At 50.7% G+C, this 16,377-nt stretch overlaps 1 protein-coding gene across 5 annotated transcripts in view; it reads left to right on the plus strand.

Annotated features, from left to right (window-relative positions):
- The window catches only part of VAV2 (vav guanine nucleotide exchange factor 2), a 93,884-nt gene extending 79,341 nt beyond the window's left edge, over positions 1 to 14,543 (plus strand). The window contains exons 12-29 of one of the 5 annotated variants that reach the window (XR_014936231.1): positions 1,806 to 1,892; positions 3,567 to 3,652; positions 3,793 to 3,925; positions 4,087 to 4,101; positions 4,515 to 4,624; positions 4,881 to 4,982; positions 5,070 to 5,158; positions 5,702 to 5,718; positions 6,001 to 6,022; positions 6,906 to 7,033; positions 7,223 to 7,297; positions 7,637 to 7,689; positions 8,437 to 8,553; positions 8,639 to 8,726; positions 8,814 to 8,937; positions 9,524 to 9,576; positions 11,290 to 11,444; positions 11,984 to 14,543. Coding sequence is in view for 4 of the 5 variants with exons in the window: in XM_015879279.3 (XP_015734765.1) it covers positions 1,806 to 1,892; positions 3,567 to 3,652; positions 3,793 to 3,925; positions 4,087 to 4,101; positions 4,515 to 4,624; positions 4,881 to 4,982; positions 5,070 to 5,158; positions 5,702 to 5,718; positions 6,001 to 6,022; positions 6,906 to 7,033; positions 7,223 to 7,297; positions 7,637 to 7,689; positions 8,437 to 8,553; positions 8,639 to 8,726; positions 8,814 to 8,937; positions 9,490 to 9,576; positions 11,290 to 11,444; positions 11,984 to 12,031 (1,536 nt within the window). In the remaining variant the exon portion in view is untranslated. Of the gene's footprint in view, positions 1 to 1,805; positions 1,893 to 3,566; positions 3,653 to 3,792; positions 3,926 to 4,086; positions 4,102 to 4,514; positions 4,625 to 4,880; positions 4,983 to 5,069; positions 5,159 to 5,701; positions 5,719 to 6,000; positions 6,023 to 6,905; positions 7,034 to 7,222; positions 7,298 to 7,636; positions 7,690 to 8,436; positions 8,554 to 8,638; positions 8,727 to 8,813; positions 8,938 to 9,489; positions 9,577 to 11,289; positions 11,445 to 11,983 lie in introns of all 5 variants that reach the window. The other 4 variants (XM_015879279.3, XM_085521189.1, XM_015879281.3 and 1 more) reach the window with 4 other exon arrangements.
- The last annotated feature ends 1,834 nt before the right edge of the window (positions 14,544 to 16,377 follow it).

Genomic DNA, 16,377 nt, shown 5'->3' on the forward strand with positions numbered 1-16,377 from the left:
TTGTTTGCTTTGAGGTCACTTTGTTTTCTACCTTTGAGCCTCAGCTTTTTAATGACTCTGTGTTTCCTACAGTTACGTAACTTTGGTGACCTTTTTAGCCACTGTCCCTGCAAGCCAGTGAGTCCGAGCCCATATGTAGGTCATTCTAGTTAGGCCTGAAGGACGCTGCACTCCCATTCCTCTGCTGAACAGTACAGCCTCAAACAGCCATTCTGGGGGTGGGAGAAGGGATTCCCTCTGGTGCCACAAATCCCCCCCTCCCTTGAAAATGTCCTTCCTGGCTGATGAGACAAAGCAGCAGAGCTGGTGACAGCTGTTAAACCCTGCTTATGGCCTCGTAATGCAGCACCCACTGCTGTTGTTGCTCATAAATAAATGGATGCAGTCTCTGCTGCGGAGTCAGCATTTTTGGGAGGAAGCTGCCAATAGCCATCAGAGAGGTTTGTTTGCTTTCCTTGCCCCATCACAAAGTGCTGGGCTAGCCAAGGGGCGTAGGAAGCAGAGCGGTTTGATTTTAATTGATTTGTAAACCAGAGCTTAACTTACAAGCATTGCTCTCCATCAAGATTGCAGCCTTTCTGTCTCCTGTGCTGGCGGACATCGGTGCCCTATGGGGTGAGCTGTGCAGGGGGTGGGTATCCACAACCGGAGCTGCCCTTCCCAAAGGGCTTCACTCCCTTTCACTTTGTATATGTCATCATTAGCACAGGGCGGGGGGCAGGAGTTGCACCCTGAGGCTGCTTGCATCATCCCTACACCTGAGCACACAGGGCTGAACCCCAGGGGATGGGGACAACCCTACAAACCCAGCCTGCATGTTGCTGCTTCAGGTCACCAAGAAACCTAGAAGTGGGTTTCCCTTTTGCACACACACTGGTCTGCTCAGCAGGAGGGAGCATCCAAGCACTGATGGAAGATGCCGACCTCCTCTTATGAGGCTTTTACTTTTGTCGCTCTTGATAAGCATCCCTGGCTCTGGTGTTTCGTGATGTTATAAGTATTGTCATTTCAATTAGTGATTATTGTCTGTGATTAACCCTTCCTGCGTTGGGAAGCTGGGGAAGGTCTCGCCTGAAGGGGATGTCTTAAAGAATTCTACTCTCAGATTTAATCCAAGATGACAAGGAGCTCTTGTTGAGGACCAGGAGGCAGGGAGCAGATCAAATAGGGAGGTATGGTCAGAAGGATGTAAGAAGTTGTAGTTGAAGGGGAAGGCTCTTTCTCTTCAGGTCAACATTTGGGCAAGCAGAGGATTTTGTTGGTTATCATGCAGTTGGAATGCCTATTATAGTACAGAGGTGGGTGTTTTGATAATGAAGAGCGGCTCAGAGTTCTTTTCCCGGCGGAGATGAAGGGAATTGGGGTGATGAGAGCTGAGCTGCTTGCTGCTGGGGCTCACAGCAGATATGAGTTGGGTTATTGGGTTCATGCATTGCCCTCTTCTGGGAAATGGGAGAAATTGCAGCAGAAATGTTCCTTCTATACCAGCACAGCGCACCCCGAGGTGCTGGGATGCAGCCCAGGGGCACAGGCAACCACAGTGGATGCCAACATGGGCCCCTTTGCTTCATTTATAATCACTGGGCTTGTAGTACAGCAGAAATCTGTTGGGCTGCTTTTCCTTTTCTTCTGGTGACGCCTGTGATTGCAGCATCCTGTGCTGCTTGGGTTCCTGTAGAGCTGCTGCTCCTGGTCCAGCTCCCAAACACATGCAAGGAGAAGGGGTTGGAAAACACCCAGGCTGCTGTATTGAAGGTATTGGTTCTATTGGGAAAACAATAATCAACACTCGCTTTTCTTTCAAGGACTTGGCCATGTACATAAACGAAGTAAAGAGAGACAAAGAGACGTTGAAAAAGATCAGTGAATTTCAGAGCTCTATAGAAAATCTGGTAAGTCGGAAGATCCTTTTCTCACTCCCAACTTGGATTTGATGATTATTAACACATCTGCTTTGTTTCTGTGCAATTATTGCTGAATCTGATGTGTTGCCTCAAGTCAGATCGCTGTGTGTTCGTATGGCCCCTGACCACTGATAGTATTCTGGTTCTTGGTACCAAAATGGTGGCTTTATCTAAAAAGAAAAAACAAATTGGCTGTGAATAGAGTGGATGAAAGCACTGAAAACATTCCTATGACTTTCTCATGTTATCAGTATAGAAGGGAATCCAAAAACTCCCCCCAAATAGGTATGTCTGCTGTCTAGTGTAGGTATTAGATTAGAATTAGTAAGACAGAATGGCAGACTAGACGTTCCTGCTCTTGAGAGCATAACAAAGCCCATCTGGAAAATGGCACATACAGCACACACCTCATCCCAAAACCTCAAAGAGACCACAGACTCATTAAGGTTGGAAAAGACCTCTGAGATTATCAACTGCGACCCGTCCCACCATGCCCATCTCATCTTCCAAACTCCAGAGGTCTCAAACACATGGTCCCACTGTCGTGCATCAGCCAGCCTTCCATGCCCTATCACTTGTGTGCTCATAGCCCTGAAGAAACCCATCCATTTAATGCTCAGAGCTGCAGGCTGACAAGCTTTATCCCCCACTTGGGGTGGAAGGGGATGACTGGGCAGCTGTGGGCACAGCTGCTCCACAGTCACTCTTTACATTGGGGTAATGCAATTTGGGGTCTGACACCTGAGATGCTCCAATAGGGCCGAGGGAGGGGAGATGCTGAGCAATGCCCACCCTAAGGGCTTCCCAAAGGTATGGTGGCTTTGGTTTCTTTGAACTTGGGCTTCGTTTGAAAACAATGAACTTCTAATTGATGATTATTTAACAGATGGAGACAAAATCCTTAATTTGTTAGAGAAACCTGCAAAAAATTCTCAAGTGGGATACGGGCCATTGCAGCCCATGGGTTTTAATACAGCCATGATAATCCCAATCCATGTGAGCAATCAGACAGCGTGCTCCATAAGGCTATGAATGCAAATGGGGGCACTGAGCAGCTCCCTCCCTCCTGCAGCAGGTTTGATGTGTGGGAGATGAGATGTTAACAAAGCAGGGGCTCCGTCTGCTCATCAACCCCACTCACGTTCCGCTCAGCGTTTCCTTTTGTTGCACAGAACTGGAAGTTGTGGAGTGGTTGGTGTTGTGTATACAGAGCCCACGTGGCACAACAATGAGATGAATGCAGGGTGTACACACAGCTGCATACAATTATTTCTTGTATTATCTTTATTTCCCTGACGAGCGGTGCCTCTTCACTGTGGTTTTTCCCTGTAGGTGAGCTCATGTATGGAACTCAACAATGCATGAGGGCTTTGGAGCTGAAAACCCAACTGACCAAACCATTGGGTTGGACATCAGCCTGCCCCAAATCCCCAGTCTTGGTTCAGGATAGGGATTAAAAGTAAAGAGCCCTGGTTCTGCTTTTGAAAGGAACCCCAAATTAATCTGTGGGCTTTTGCATTCTGGATCCCAAATCTTGCAAAAATGCCTGGATTTGGGCTGGGTGCCCTCCTGATGCTGAGGCTGAGGTCCTGTAGCTTGGATTTTGGTGTTCCTGAGCCCAGCCCTGGCTGCAGGTCTCACCCATGCATTGCTTTCCTACAGCAAGTGAAGCTGGAGGAGTTTGGGAGGCCGAAGATTGATGGTGAGCTGAAGGTCCGCTCCATTGTGAACCACACCAAGCAGGACAGGTGAGAGAGCAACAGCATCCTCCTGAGAGAGAAATGAGCTGGGTACATTAATCCCTAACAAAGCACATCCCTGCTCCCCCAAGAATGTGGACCTTGGTTTGCTTGCTTAATCATCTTGCTTGTTTGCTTGCTTTGGGCAGGTATTTATTTTTATTTGATAAAGTGGTGATCGTCTGCAAAAGGAAAGGATACAATTATGAGCTGAAAGAAATTATCGAGCTGCTCTTCCACAAGATGACCGATGACCCTATGAACAACAAGGACATTAAGAAGGTAGGTGGAGCAGAGAACAGCTCTGCCAGAGAGTGTTTTGGAGCTGCTCTGGCGAGTCCTTGGATAACATATTCCCAGCAACCTTTTTAAATAGAAACAGAGCTTGCTAGCTTTGTGTTTTAATACAATATATCTCCTCTTTGCTCTCCCATGCTTTCTAGTCTCATGGAAAAATGGTAAGCAAAGCATGCTGTTTTCTCTCATGTTTTTCTGAGCAGCGTTGTAATGAGACAGGCAGAGCATATGTGTGTTGGGCAGGTCAGATGTTCCTCCTGGGCTGTCAGTTGTTGTCAGGGAGAGAGATAATGGCTGGGGATGATCCACTGGAGCAGAAAAATCCCTCTTCTCTCATCTGCCACCATAAAATCCCATTTGGCCCTAGTGCACAGTACAGGGCGGATTCAGGCATCATTAGCTGTGATGTGATGTAGAGATAGAGTTGTTCTTCCTTCCCTACTGTTATCCTTCCAAAGGAGCAGAGAAAAGGGGCAGGCGCTGAGAGCAGCTCTTGAGAAGTGTGAATAAAAGCTCATTGCTGCTCAGGTGCTGGGACCACAGCTGTGCATTTGCTTCTTGTTTTCTCTTTCAGTGGTCATATGGCTTCTACCTGATCCACCTCCAGGGAAAGCAGGGCTTCCAGTTCTTCTGCAAGACGGAGGAGATGAAGAGGAAGTGGATGGAACAGTTTGAAATGGCAATGTGAGCACTGGGCATGGGGGCGAGGAGCATTGGGCTGAGTATTGGAGAGCAGCTCTGGTAGCAAAGCTCCCATGAGCTGGCAAGGTGGGACCCTATGCAAAGGGAGGCAGAACCCAGCACGAGGTCATCTGCACAAGTGTTTGCCCCATATCCTATTTCCTAACATTGACTGAAATGCAAACAAACCCCACAGCGAGTGGCCATGAGTGCAGGACGGGTGATGGGGGCAGGTCAATAACCCCATTCCTTCCTGCAGGTCCAACATAAAGCCAGAGAAAGCCAATGCAAACCACCACAGCTTCCAGATGTACACGTTTGAAAAGACCACCAACTGCAAAGCATGCAAGATGTTCCTAAGGTGAGCTGTGCCCTTCTTGCCGTGCTGCATTTGCAAACAGACACGGATAGGGACTGAACTAACACCTTGTGACCTCCTTTTGCACAGAGGAACATTCTACCAGGGCTATCTCTGCCCAAAATGTGGAGCTGGTGCTCACAAGGAGTGCCTGGAAATCATTCCTCCCTGCAAGATGGGTGAGTTACTTGCTGCCGTGTCAGCAGCTTCTGACATTGAGGTTAATGGATGTGAATGATCCCAAAATTCTTCCCCAAAAAGTGCTATCAGATGCTTGTTAACACCTATAAAACATCTGACCATGCTGTCAGCTGCCTCCCAGGGCTGCAGCTCATAGTGGCTGGTGGTTTCATAAGCAAAAGGACTGACCAAACCACCAAAAAAACTCAAGGAGAGATCCTTGTCCTTGAACCAGCCTGGACACTCCTGTGGTGACCCAGCACAGTGCTGATGCTCTGAGACATGGGGGATTTTCATGGAGCAGCATCGGAGCGGGTGTGTTTGGGGATGGAATGGGGAACAAATCTCAGAGCTTGATACAAGTGAGAAATCCATGCCCAGTGCTGATCCCCTCCCACCAAGTGTGGAGCTGAGGAGTGACCCCACACTCCTCCTTGATCAGGTGTCAGTGCTGCTTTATGGATCTTCATGGCTTTAAGGGAAGCAGAAACTGGGTTTGCTGCCCGGTAAACTAACAGCTTATTTCATCATTTCTCTTGCAGGTTCTTCAGCAGACCAGGTATGTTGCATGAGGACCCTTTCCCCACATCCCTCCCTATGTCCTTTCCTGGCTTGGTGCTCAGCTCATGGTGGGGCACTGGCAGAGGTCTCATGGGTCCCAGTAGTTGGGGGCATGACTGGAGACCAGTTGCTAAAAGTGGCCCAGTCTGCATGGCACCACTGACTTCAGAAGGTGCCAGCACCCAGCAGAGACAGGGAGGTTTCCTGTCCTGATGTTTTCAGATGAGGAAAGCTGGGACTGCTGCATCCTCATGGGACTTTTTCCTCTCTCTCTTTGCAGGACTTGCTGAGCGCCGGACCTGGTAAGGGCATTGCTGCATTGCAAGAGGGCATCTTGATTGCAGCAGGAGTTTTCATAGAGGCTTGAGCACATGGGATGTGGGGAAAGCTCCTTTTGAAACTGGAAATAAGAGTTGGTTGCTGCAGGAAGGGGATGGGATGCCCAGAGCTCTCCTCCTGTTCCCGAGGGCTTTTGCAATCCCTGCTCAGACAGAGGAGGGCATAGAGAGCAAGCCATGCTCTGCCTGGCAGAGCAGCATGGTAGTGATGGAACATCTCTATGCCCATGCATGATGAATAGCTTGAGAGTGATGGAACATGCCCATGCATGATGCTTTGCCCTCTGGTGGGAATCCAAGTCACTATGGTTGCTGCAACCTCATCTATATATTTACTGGTCAGGGTGCTGGGCTGCCCTGCCCTTGTTCTGTCTCAAAGAAGAAGGAACAGATTGTTTTTGTGCTTTTCCTGTTGAAAGGAAAGCCAAGCCTGGCAAAAAGAAACCGAATCAGGTCACTGGTTTGGAAACACGGCACAGTGGTCCCACTGGGTGGGGAGAGGCAGCTGGCAGCAGAGGTGGGGAAGCAATCTGAAGACAAACACAGTGATTGTGGAACACTTTGGGTAGCTCTATTTAATGTGTGATTAATTAAAAGACAACTGGACTTTGGCTGCAAACTACCGGAGTGGAGAGGTGCTTTCCAGGCCCTGCTGAAGCCCAGCACAGAGCACATAGTTGCAGGCATTTTGCTGATCCCTTTCATTTTCATGCTTTCTGCCCCAAATTCCTGCCTGCTGCTGCTGTTAGATTTGCAGTTCACAGGTCAAGGAGCAGCAGGTGGTGGGAGGTTATTGCCTTTTAGCTTTTCCTTAGCAGGGATGAAACTGCTTTGCATCTCCCCCCAGGTCCAAAAATGGTGGCAGTACAGAACTACCACGGGAACCCCGCGCCACCCGGCAAACCAGTGCTGACGTTCCAAATTGGAGACGTGATTGAGCTGCTGAGGGGGGACCCTGAATCGCCGTGGTGGGAGGTGAGGGCCCTTCCCTCAGGGAGCTGGTGGCGTGTTTTAAGCCATTGTCATATCATCCCTTTGTCACATCTTCTATAGCGTGGCTTTGAGCTGGGGCTGCACGGTGCTTGGGAGCTGTATTAGGGTTTGTCCTCATCTATACATTGCTCCTCTGTGCACCCTGCTGATCCCCAGCTCTGTGCTCTGCAGGGGCGGCTGCTGCAGACCAAGAAGTCGGGTTATTTCCCCAGCTCATCTGTAAAGCCCTGCCCCGTGGATGCCAGGGTACGTGTGTTGCTGTGGGTTGGTTGAGACGGGTTCCTGCTGCATTCCTGGGTACATGAGATGCCCTGAAGGGCCTTTGGCTCTCCCCAGTCCTTTTTGGCTACAGAAAGCAGTGCTGTCAGCTTAAATCCCAATTAAAAAGGCTTAAATAAATGGAAAAAGCACAGCACACTCATCCACAACTGTTCTGGGTGGGGAGGCTGAGGGAGAAGCATTTGTCCTTAACAATGGCCTACACCCCCAGATCTGGTGGCTCTGAAGCTGCCTGGCAAAACCCCTCCCATGGAGAGGAGCACCCCGTTAGGTGCTGGGCAGTAATGAGCACTGCTCTCTTTGCAGCCTCCCAACAGTCGTCCACCATCACGGGAGATTGACTACACAGTGTACCCATGGTGAGTTGCACTCAAAAGTGTCAGCTTTGGTTTTAATTGTTGCTTTGCCATCAACCTGTGCCAACACAGAGCTGTGAGTGCACCTTGGTGTCCAGGCATTGGAATCCACAGTGTTTGTGGGGATTTCATCACTGAGAAAATGGCTTGGGAAGGGAAGATGCAGTTTCTGCCTGAGCAGGAGAGGTTGTGCTTCCCTTTCCCTTTGCCTCTTCCTGCTGGCACCATCCAGGGTTTCAAGTTCATGAGTCTGAATTACCATGAGTCTAAGTTATTCCAGCTCACATTGATGCCTCCTTTCTCTGGGGACCAGTTCACAGCCAGTGGGGTTTTCTAGGTGCCCTGGAAACCTGAGGGACTTAGGGTCAGGTAACCATTTGAGTCAGAAGGATCCTTTAAAGGCCATCTGGTGCTACTCCCTGCAGTGAACAGGGATACCTACAGCTCCTCCATGGTGCTCAAGGTCCATTCTGGCCTCAGTCTGTCCTCATAGGGGGTGTTCCATTGCTTGGAATTCCCTTCAAACCGCATTGCCCATTACTCTTTATTCAGTGGCAGATTCTGCCTCTAAAGGATTGGATCTGTTTCTCTACTTGCCCAACCTTCACACCTTTAATAAGAGAGATGCACCTTTTTGCCTAAAATACGCCAATGCTTGAAAGAAGCCGAATCCTCTTAAATAGCTCATAAATGCCCTGGGGAGGCAGTTTGGCCCCTAGGAGTGTGGGATGCTCAGCCCCTCTGGTTCAGGTTTGCAGGGAACATGGAACGGCAGCAGACGGACAACCTGCTGAAGGCCCACGTCAGCGGCACCTACCTGATCCGCGAGCGACCAGCTGAGGCTGAGCGCTTTGCCATCAGCATCAAGTGAGTACAACCTTGTGGGGAGTATGGAGCATGACCCCAGAGCACGAGCACACCTTTCACTGAGCAGCTTTGCATCCCGTCATAGGTTCAACGAAGAAGTGAAGCACATCAAGGTGGTGGAGAAGGACAACTGGATCCACATCACAGAAGCCAAGAAGTTTGAAAGCTTGTTGGTATGTCCTTGCAGCTCTTCAGGAGCGTGGAGGGCTGATGCTGGTCCTGCAGAGCATCTCCCAGCCACATCCCCCTGTGCTTTGCAGGAGCTGGTGGAATACTACCAGAACCATTCACTGAAGGAGAGTTTCAAGCAGCTGGACACGACACTCAAATACCCGTACAAGTCACGGGAACGCTCTACCTCCAGGACCTTCACCCGCTCTCCAGGTAGGACCCATCTCAGCCTCAGTGCTGCTCTCCCAATGGGAAACCTCACTCGTTCTTTGGGGCATGGGCTTGATGTGAATGGGGATTTGCCAACATCCCAGCAGCTCTTTGCTGCCTTCCCCCTTGCTTTGTCCCACTGTGCTCAGCAGAGATTTGCTGAGTGCAAAGAGATGTGTGGCAGCTCTGGTTGGGTGCATTGTGGCTTTCCTGCCCATGTCAGCTTATGTATGGGGGTCTGTTTCCAGTGTTCCTGGTGGGGTTTGAAGCCCAGAGGGACTCCTTTAATGGGGCTGATGGGGGAAGTGGAAAATCAATGGAAATCAGGTTCTAAAAGTTGGTCAGACATCTTTTCCACTAATGTACAGCCCTTATGCTTTGGACAGTGGCTGCACCTGCCACGGCTGTCCCAGTTCTGAGTGACCTCTGCATGCATTGCCCTGTGTTTTCCCCCATTGGCTTTTACAGCATTGTGCATTATGATTTTCTTTTCTTTTCATTTCCTTTTTAATGCGTGTTCTGCATCTTTCTGTTTCTCTCTTAACCTCTTTGCAGCCTCCTGTGCTTCCTACAACTTTTCTTTTCTCAGTCCTCAGGGCCTCAACTTTTCTTCTCAGAGCTCCTCCAGTCCCTTCTGGTCAGGTACCCCATGGAGAGACCCACAGCATCCCCAGCTTGAAAGCCATCACAGTGGGACCTACGTGCTCCCCGCTGTCCCTTCTGCACCCACATGCAGCTCAGGGGGCCCCGGCCATGCCCTGCCAGTGGCTCAGCCTGGAAACAAGTGAATAAATCATGGCTTTGCCAAGAGCAAATGCTCTCCCTAAAAATCAAAGCAGGAGCTTTTTGGATTGATTGGAACTGTTGCTATTGAGAAAGGGTGCTTAAATTAATGCAAAGCTCCGGCACATTGGCATCTCATGATGTACTTCAAGCTAGACTTGCTCATCCTGTGTGTTTCACCAAAGGAACATTGGCATCACACCATCTTCCAGCCTGGCCATCCCTTCTGGCTAAGGAGAACATCTCAGTGTCCAGCAGTTTTTGAGCTCTGGGATCTCAGCCTGCTCAGGAAAACTGCACTAAGGGGATGGGAAACCTGGGCTGTAAGTGTGTCTGGGGCTCAGGATCTCCACCGTGGAGTTCTGACTTTAAATGCATTACAGACCAGCATCTTCCTCCCTGTTTATAAGGGATCAGAATGAAAATGTGTCTTTTTTATGCTTCTATTTGCCAGCATTTTCTTTATGCTGGACAGGGAAAACCCATCTGTTGAGCCACATGTGTTTTCCCTCAAGCTGTGTTTGGGAAGAACACAACTTTTCAGGGTGTTAGAACATCACTGGGAGTTTGAAGTCCTTTAACTGCACACAAAGTTTGGCTCTGTGCTGAAATGGGCTCTGAGCAAGCTCCTGATAAAAGAGCTCAAAGCTGTCGTAGTTCCATTCTCCAGCCTGGTGGGGATGGATGATTGCACGCTGTGTGTCCACCTCTCCTCCATCGCCATCCTCATCTCCTCCCATCCCGAGAGCTGGAAATCTGGGCAAAGCTTTTCCTCAAGCTTAGTTCAACCTCGGTTTGCAAAATCAAATATATATATATATATTAATTAATACTCAAAAATCCCAGGGCAAAAAGAGTCATTTGACCAAACCCTGTTTTTCCTTCAAGGTTCTTAGGTTTTTTTTCCTTCTCATTTTGCAAACTCCACACATAGAACCTTCCCCCCCTCTCTGCTTGCCCAGGAGCGCCCTGTGGTGATGGGGACTGTCCTGTACCTCTCTCCCTCACCTCCAGCCCATCCCCACTGCTCCTCTGTGTGCAGTTCTCCAACAGTCTCCTCCCCATGCCCTGCACTTCCCTGCACGAAGCAATGGAGATGAACTGCTCGACATCTCTAGGAGAATCCAGTCCCAGTTTTGTGGTGGTTCAAACACAAGCTGATTTGTCAAACCCCTTTTGGCACGGTGGTCCCGTCAGGAGTTATTAATGGTTGGAAAGGGATTTTTCCATGATTCCACCATGAATAACTATTGATTCCTTTGAAATCTTTCCTTTTGCCTTCCCTTCTCACCATATTACCTCAGCAATCCCCACCAATGGATCGCAGCCCCTTCTGGGCAGCCAGGGTGCTGTCCCAGCTCTGACCACGGGACTCTATGAGCCCAACAGGATCCACTTCACCCTTGACCACCCCATTACAGATGAAACCAGAGCTGATCCAGGTCATGGCATTGCAATGGGAGCCAGCACCATGGTGGAAAACCCAGGTTGAACCCCATGGAGCTTTCCCCAGGCTTCGGCTGCTCAATGTGGTGGAGGCCATTCCCAACACTTTGCTTTGTCCCCTTGCAGTGTTCACCCCACGGGTCATAGGGACGGCAGTGGCACGCTACAACTTTGCAGCACGGGACATGCGGGAGCTGTCGCTGCGGGAGGGCGACGTGGTGAAGATCTACAGCAGGATCGGCGGCGACCAGGGCTGGTGGAAGGGGGAAACCAATGGGAGGGTACGTGCAGTTGGTGTCCCATTCCCTGTGCAATTGGTGTCTCATCTCCTTTTTACCTCGTGGTCCATGTGGTGTCCATATGTCCTCTTCCTCAAGCTTGCATGCAAGGAAACTAATGATAGAGTGATAGAACTGTTAATGTCCAACCATTGATCCATCCCCACCATGCCCAATAACTGGGAGGTTCTGCAATTGGAAGGCTTGGTAGCCTGGAGGAAAGCAGCAAACTGATGGCTTGTAAGGATGTCCCATAGGGTTTGCAGCACTGGGGGGGATACATTCTTGATCCCTTCTTTATTGCAGCCACATACTGAGATAATGTACAGTCGCTAGCTCTGGTCACTGTGCATATTTAGGTAGCAGCTGCATCTAAGAGCTGCATCTAAGAGCTGCATCACCTCCCTATCACTGCTGTGTGGCTGGATTTGGTGCTGTAGAGATAACACAAGGAACAGTGTGTGGTGACAGAGGAGCAGTCCCAAAGGTGGGACAGGAGCTCCCTGCTACTCCCCACCGCTCAGCTCTCCATCTCCCCTCAGGTCGGCTGGTTTCCCTCGACGTACGTGGAAGAAGAAGGGGTGCAATGATGCCGGGGATACCCAATGGAAAGTCATCGAGTGCCCGGAGCGATCCGCTGCAGACCACACACTGCTGCCCCAGCCGCCCGGCTCCACACCTGCCAGCACTGCCGGGAGCACCACAGCTCTCTCCAGACTCTTTAGTAAATCCATTCCTCTGTACAGTGTGTGTGTGTGTGTCGGGGTGCCTCCAGCCCCGGCCCTGTTCTGTCTGTAGAAGATTCGTGGTCTGTCGGATGATGTTTGTGTGGCGGCTGCTCCTGGGAGAGCCGCGCTCCCCTGAATGGACAGAGCGGAGGGACTCTGCGTGGTGACCCCCAGGGGGGTGTCCAGACCTTATTTTACCTAGAAGTGTTTTCAAATGGCGAGGCTGAAAGCCTGGGCTGTGCCCGGGGGTGCAGAGGTGAGCATGCAGGGTTCAGGATAGGGACCATGGCTGCATCATGTCAGGATGCACCTTGGAACCAGGAATGAAGCTGCTCATCCCTGGAAAATGACAGCTGTGAGCTGGGAAAGCACAGCTGGACCATGGACATGGGAGGGAATAAAGTCCCGTGGGCATCCCAAGCCCCTTTCCTCACTTCCCCTCTAGCCCCACTGCTGTGCTGGGGATGCATGGGGCAGCCCAGGACACTGGGTGAGCTGCTGGTGTTGCAGGGCTGGAGGTGTGCCTTGCCACACGTGGGTTTTGGAGGTCACAGGGCACCAGGTCCCTGCAGAGGAGCGGATGGGAGATTGGATTGAGCATCTTGGCGAGGTCCATCTGCAGCCATATGTGTCCCACCTCACTGAGCTCAGTGGGGTGAACCCACATGAGTAAGGGCTATGGTATAAAGTCCTGATTTATCTCAATACGTTGTGAAAGCATCTCTTCTTCTCCAACTGTGTGCACTTTTGGGGGCTGTGAGCGTTGCCTCCTCTTCCTCCCACAGGCTGTTACCGCTGCTGCTGTCATGGAAAGGTCCGTCTGTCTGTGCATTGCCACTTTGTCCTGAGTTCCATCCATCCCAGTCTGTTCTTCCCACACTGCAGCCTGTAATGCATAGGCAGAGCTGCTGCTTGGAGAGCTGGGCTGGCATCTTCTGCTGGGCACTACCTTTGCTACCCAGCTCCAGAATTGCCTTCCAAAGTGCTGTTTTGAACAAATACATGTGTGTGTGTCTGTGTGTGTTTGTAGCGAGGAACAACTTTCCTATCTCTGAGCCTCAAGAAATGCCTTCCTGTCCCTGTGCACCAGTGGCATTTGGAGCTGCTGCTGTGCCCAAAGCTGTCCCTGGCACTGCAGGTGGGCATGGTGCAAGTGCAGCACTGGGAGACACTGGCACTGTGTGGTGTTGCATCCCAGCCTTGCTGCCAGTGGAGCTTTGAGAGATTACATGGGAGAGTCTGGGGCTCCCATTGGAAAGGGCAGCGTATTCACTTGGGATCTTGGCTGTGTTGCTCAGAGAGGCCCAGGGGCAGGTCATTGTGCTGCCCAGGGCTCTGGACAGGGCTGGGAATGTCTTGGGTTGCTTGGTCTCACCATGGTGGTGCCCAGCAGGGCTTGGGGGCACAGTGCAGGGCTCGGTGTTTTAGCAAGGTACTGTTTGGTGCTAACCTCTTTGGTGCTCAGCATGGGATGTATCCAAGGGGCCCTGTTTGCTAAAGGAGCCGAATGGTTCATGCTCTGCAAGGGAAAAAAATCAGGGTGCCAGCAAACGAGGAGCGGGCAACACCCTGCTGCAACGTGAAGGGCTGTGCTCAGTTTTCCCCAATTCTGGTGTACCTGAGAACACATCTAAGGTGGGTGAGACACACACACAGACAAGAGAACAACTGATGGCTGAAGTTCTGCCTCGGATGCTTTTAAAGCCCTATGCAACCCCCTCCATCTGAGATGGACTCCCTGTGCCCGCAGTGGGCACATCCCCCTCCGAAGGGCACAGTGCTCCCCCTGCAGAAGGTGCATGTGTGGCATCTCCTGCACAGCCCCCCAGCTCCAAACCTCCCCCTTTCCCCCCCCAGCAAGGTCTCCCTCTTGTGTTTACTGTTGTAAGAAACTCATTCAAAGAAGAAAAAAGATGGTTTTCGTTTGTAAGTAATTATTCAGCCATTTGCCACGATATATATCTGTGAATAAGAAGGAAAATGTGTTTGGGTTTTGTGTTTTTTTATTACGATGGCGAGAATATTGTATATATATTTTAGTTCGTCGCGGGACATTCAGAATTGCAATGGGATACGTTGGAAAATAATATGTAAATTCCTTGGGTTTTTTCCTTTGCACTGCACTAACGGGGGGTACAACGGGCTCGGGTGGAGGGGTCCAAAGGTGAAACTGTTTGTTTATGGGATAGGTTCTAGCTGGCAATTTGGAAATCATTTGGAGTAGCTTGTAATGCTGGAATAGAATCTTTAGCTGCTATTTAGAAACCCTTTTGCATGTGGTTCTTCCAGACCTTTTTGAGTTACAATACATCCAAGTAAACCCTACAATGAAAAAACAAAAACCCAACAAAAATAAAGTGTAATTTTGCTGATAGCTCCTTTCATTGTTTTGGCAGCCGTGGTTTTTATCACCATTAAACCCATGCAGGAAGGCTGAGTTTTGTGTTGGGATTCTATGGGGTGTGGTGCTTGTGGGGATGGATCCTTCCTGATGGTCAGTATTTACACCCCACCCAGAGCTGCATTGCTCAGCTGATCCCATCAGACCCTCAGACCCAAAAGGGCTCAGCTCCCAGCAGCTGTTCCTCTGCAGCTGTCCCTCTCCCATTGGGGTGGCTGAGAAGGGAGTGGGTGATTTGTCACAGCTTCCATTCATTTCTTTGGATCACATTCCCAAATCCCACCCTGCTCTACGTGCAGTGGCGTTTTCCTGAGTGATAAAATAAATAACACAGCATTGCTTACAAATTACACAAGGTGTTTTTGGAGGAAAGGGAACCGTGAACTGCCCTACTATTGGATTCATTTCCCTGCTCTTCTGGCTGCGGATGGAAGGATTCAGCTCAGCTGGGTGTCACCTTGGCTGAGCTGCAGACCCCTGCGTGGCACAACCCATGTCCCTGTTGGTGCCATTCAGTCTCAGGGAAGCTCTCCAGCACACACCGCTTATGAAATGCTGATTTCTGCCTGCAGAAACCCACAGCACAGCACTGGAGCATTGAACAGGTGAGTGCCAAGCTGCATTCATGCCAGCTCCTTGCTGGGAATGTCCCTGGTTGCACTCGGTGACATGCAGCCCTGCAGCATGGTGGAGGTGGGTGCCCAGCAGCTCCATGTGCCCCCTTCCCCCCAGGGTGTGCATGGATAAATGGGGTATTATTCACCATGCCTGGCCCGTGCCATGTGCTGTAACCAGACCAGGAGCAGCCTTCCCCAAAGCATTAACAGGAGCATCCATCTCCAGCCCCCAGCTGGCTCCAGCCCTGCACCCCAGGAGGGGGAAGGCTGCCCCACACACAAGTTCTATTTTATCATCTTTTTTTTTTCTCCTTTTTGCAGCTGCTGACATAATCTCCCACATTAGTTGGACTGGCCATGCTGCTGCTCTGAGCAAACACAGCACCAGGACTGGCTGCACTTGCTGGCTGCCCTTTGCAAACAGCTCCTTGCCCGAAGTGTTGCTGGCTGACCCTGAGCACGTCCTGTCATTTGGTGGCCTGTGGCCGGCCAGTATGTGGCCACCTCCCTCTGCCACCCCACAGCAGGCTGCCCTAAGAGCCACACATGGTAGCAATCCAGAGCCTGAGAACAAGGGCCCCAACAGCTCTGCAAATGGGGAAACTGAGGCATGTGGATGCTGAGGCCAGAGCTCTGAAAAGCTCCAAACAGTGCCAGATCCACTCTACATAGGGTCAGGCAGCAGTGGTGCTTTCCAGGACCAAACTCAGGTTGCAATGCAGGGCAGAGGAGGATCTGTGCATACCTGTGCAGGCTCGGTGGGGTGGTGGCACGTGCTTGCAGCCTCATGCAGGCAGTGTGATCAGCTGCAGTTCTGCAGCACGCTTGACTGGTTCATTTGTGCATTCACCGTGGTGTCTCATATGACCTAGAAAGCTCCAGCTGGCGCATGCAGAACAGCGTGCCCCTTTATTTTGTAATTAGTCCAAGGGGAAGGATTAAACTGGTTATGTTCCCTTTGCATGATGCTGACCATCAGAAACTCACCTCTTTCATTATGGCTCTGCAGCTCTGTTGGACCCCAATGCTCAGAAGAACCATAGTACAGGACACGGTGTGTGCTCGGGGTGTCCTCTCACCCAAAGGTCATGTTTGTAATTAGCATGCCCTGATGAAACAGCTCTGCCCCACCAGACAGCTACACCCCACCGCGAGCAGTTCTGACTTGCATCTCTGGTTATTTGGAGCAG

This window comes from Coturnix japonica, chromosome 21 (genome assembly GCF_054131305.1).
Source record: "Coturnix japonica strain WE chromosome 21, WE-NBRP24, whole genome shotgun sequence".
NCBI lineage: Eukaryota > Metazoa > Chordata > Aves > Galliformes > Phasianidae > Coturnix > Coturnix japonica.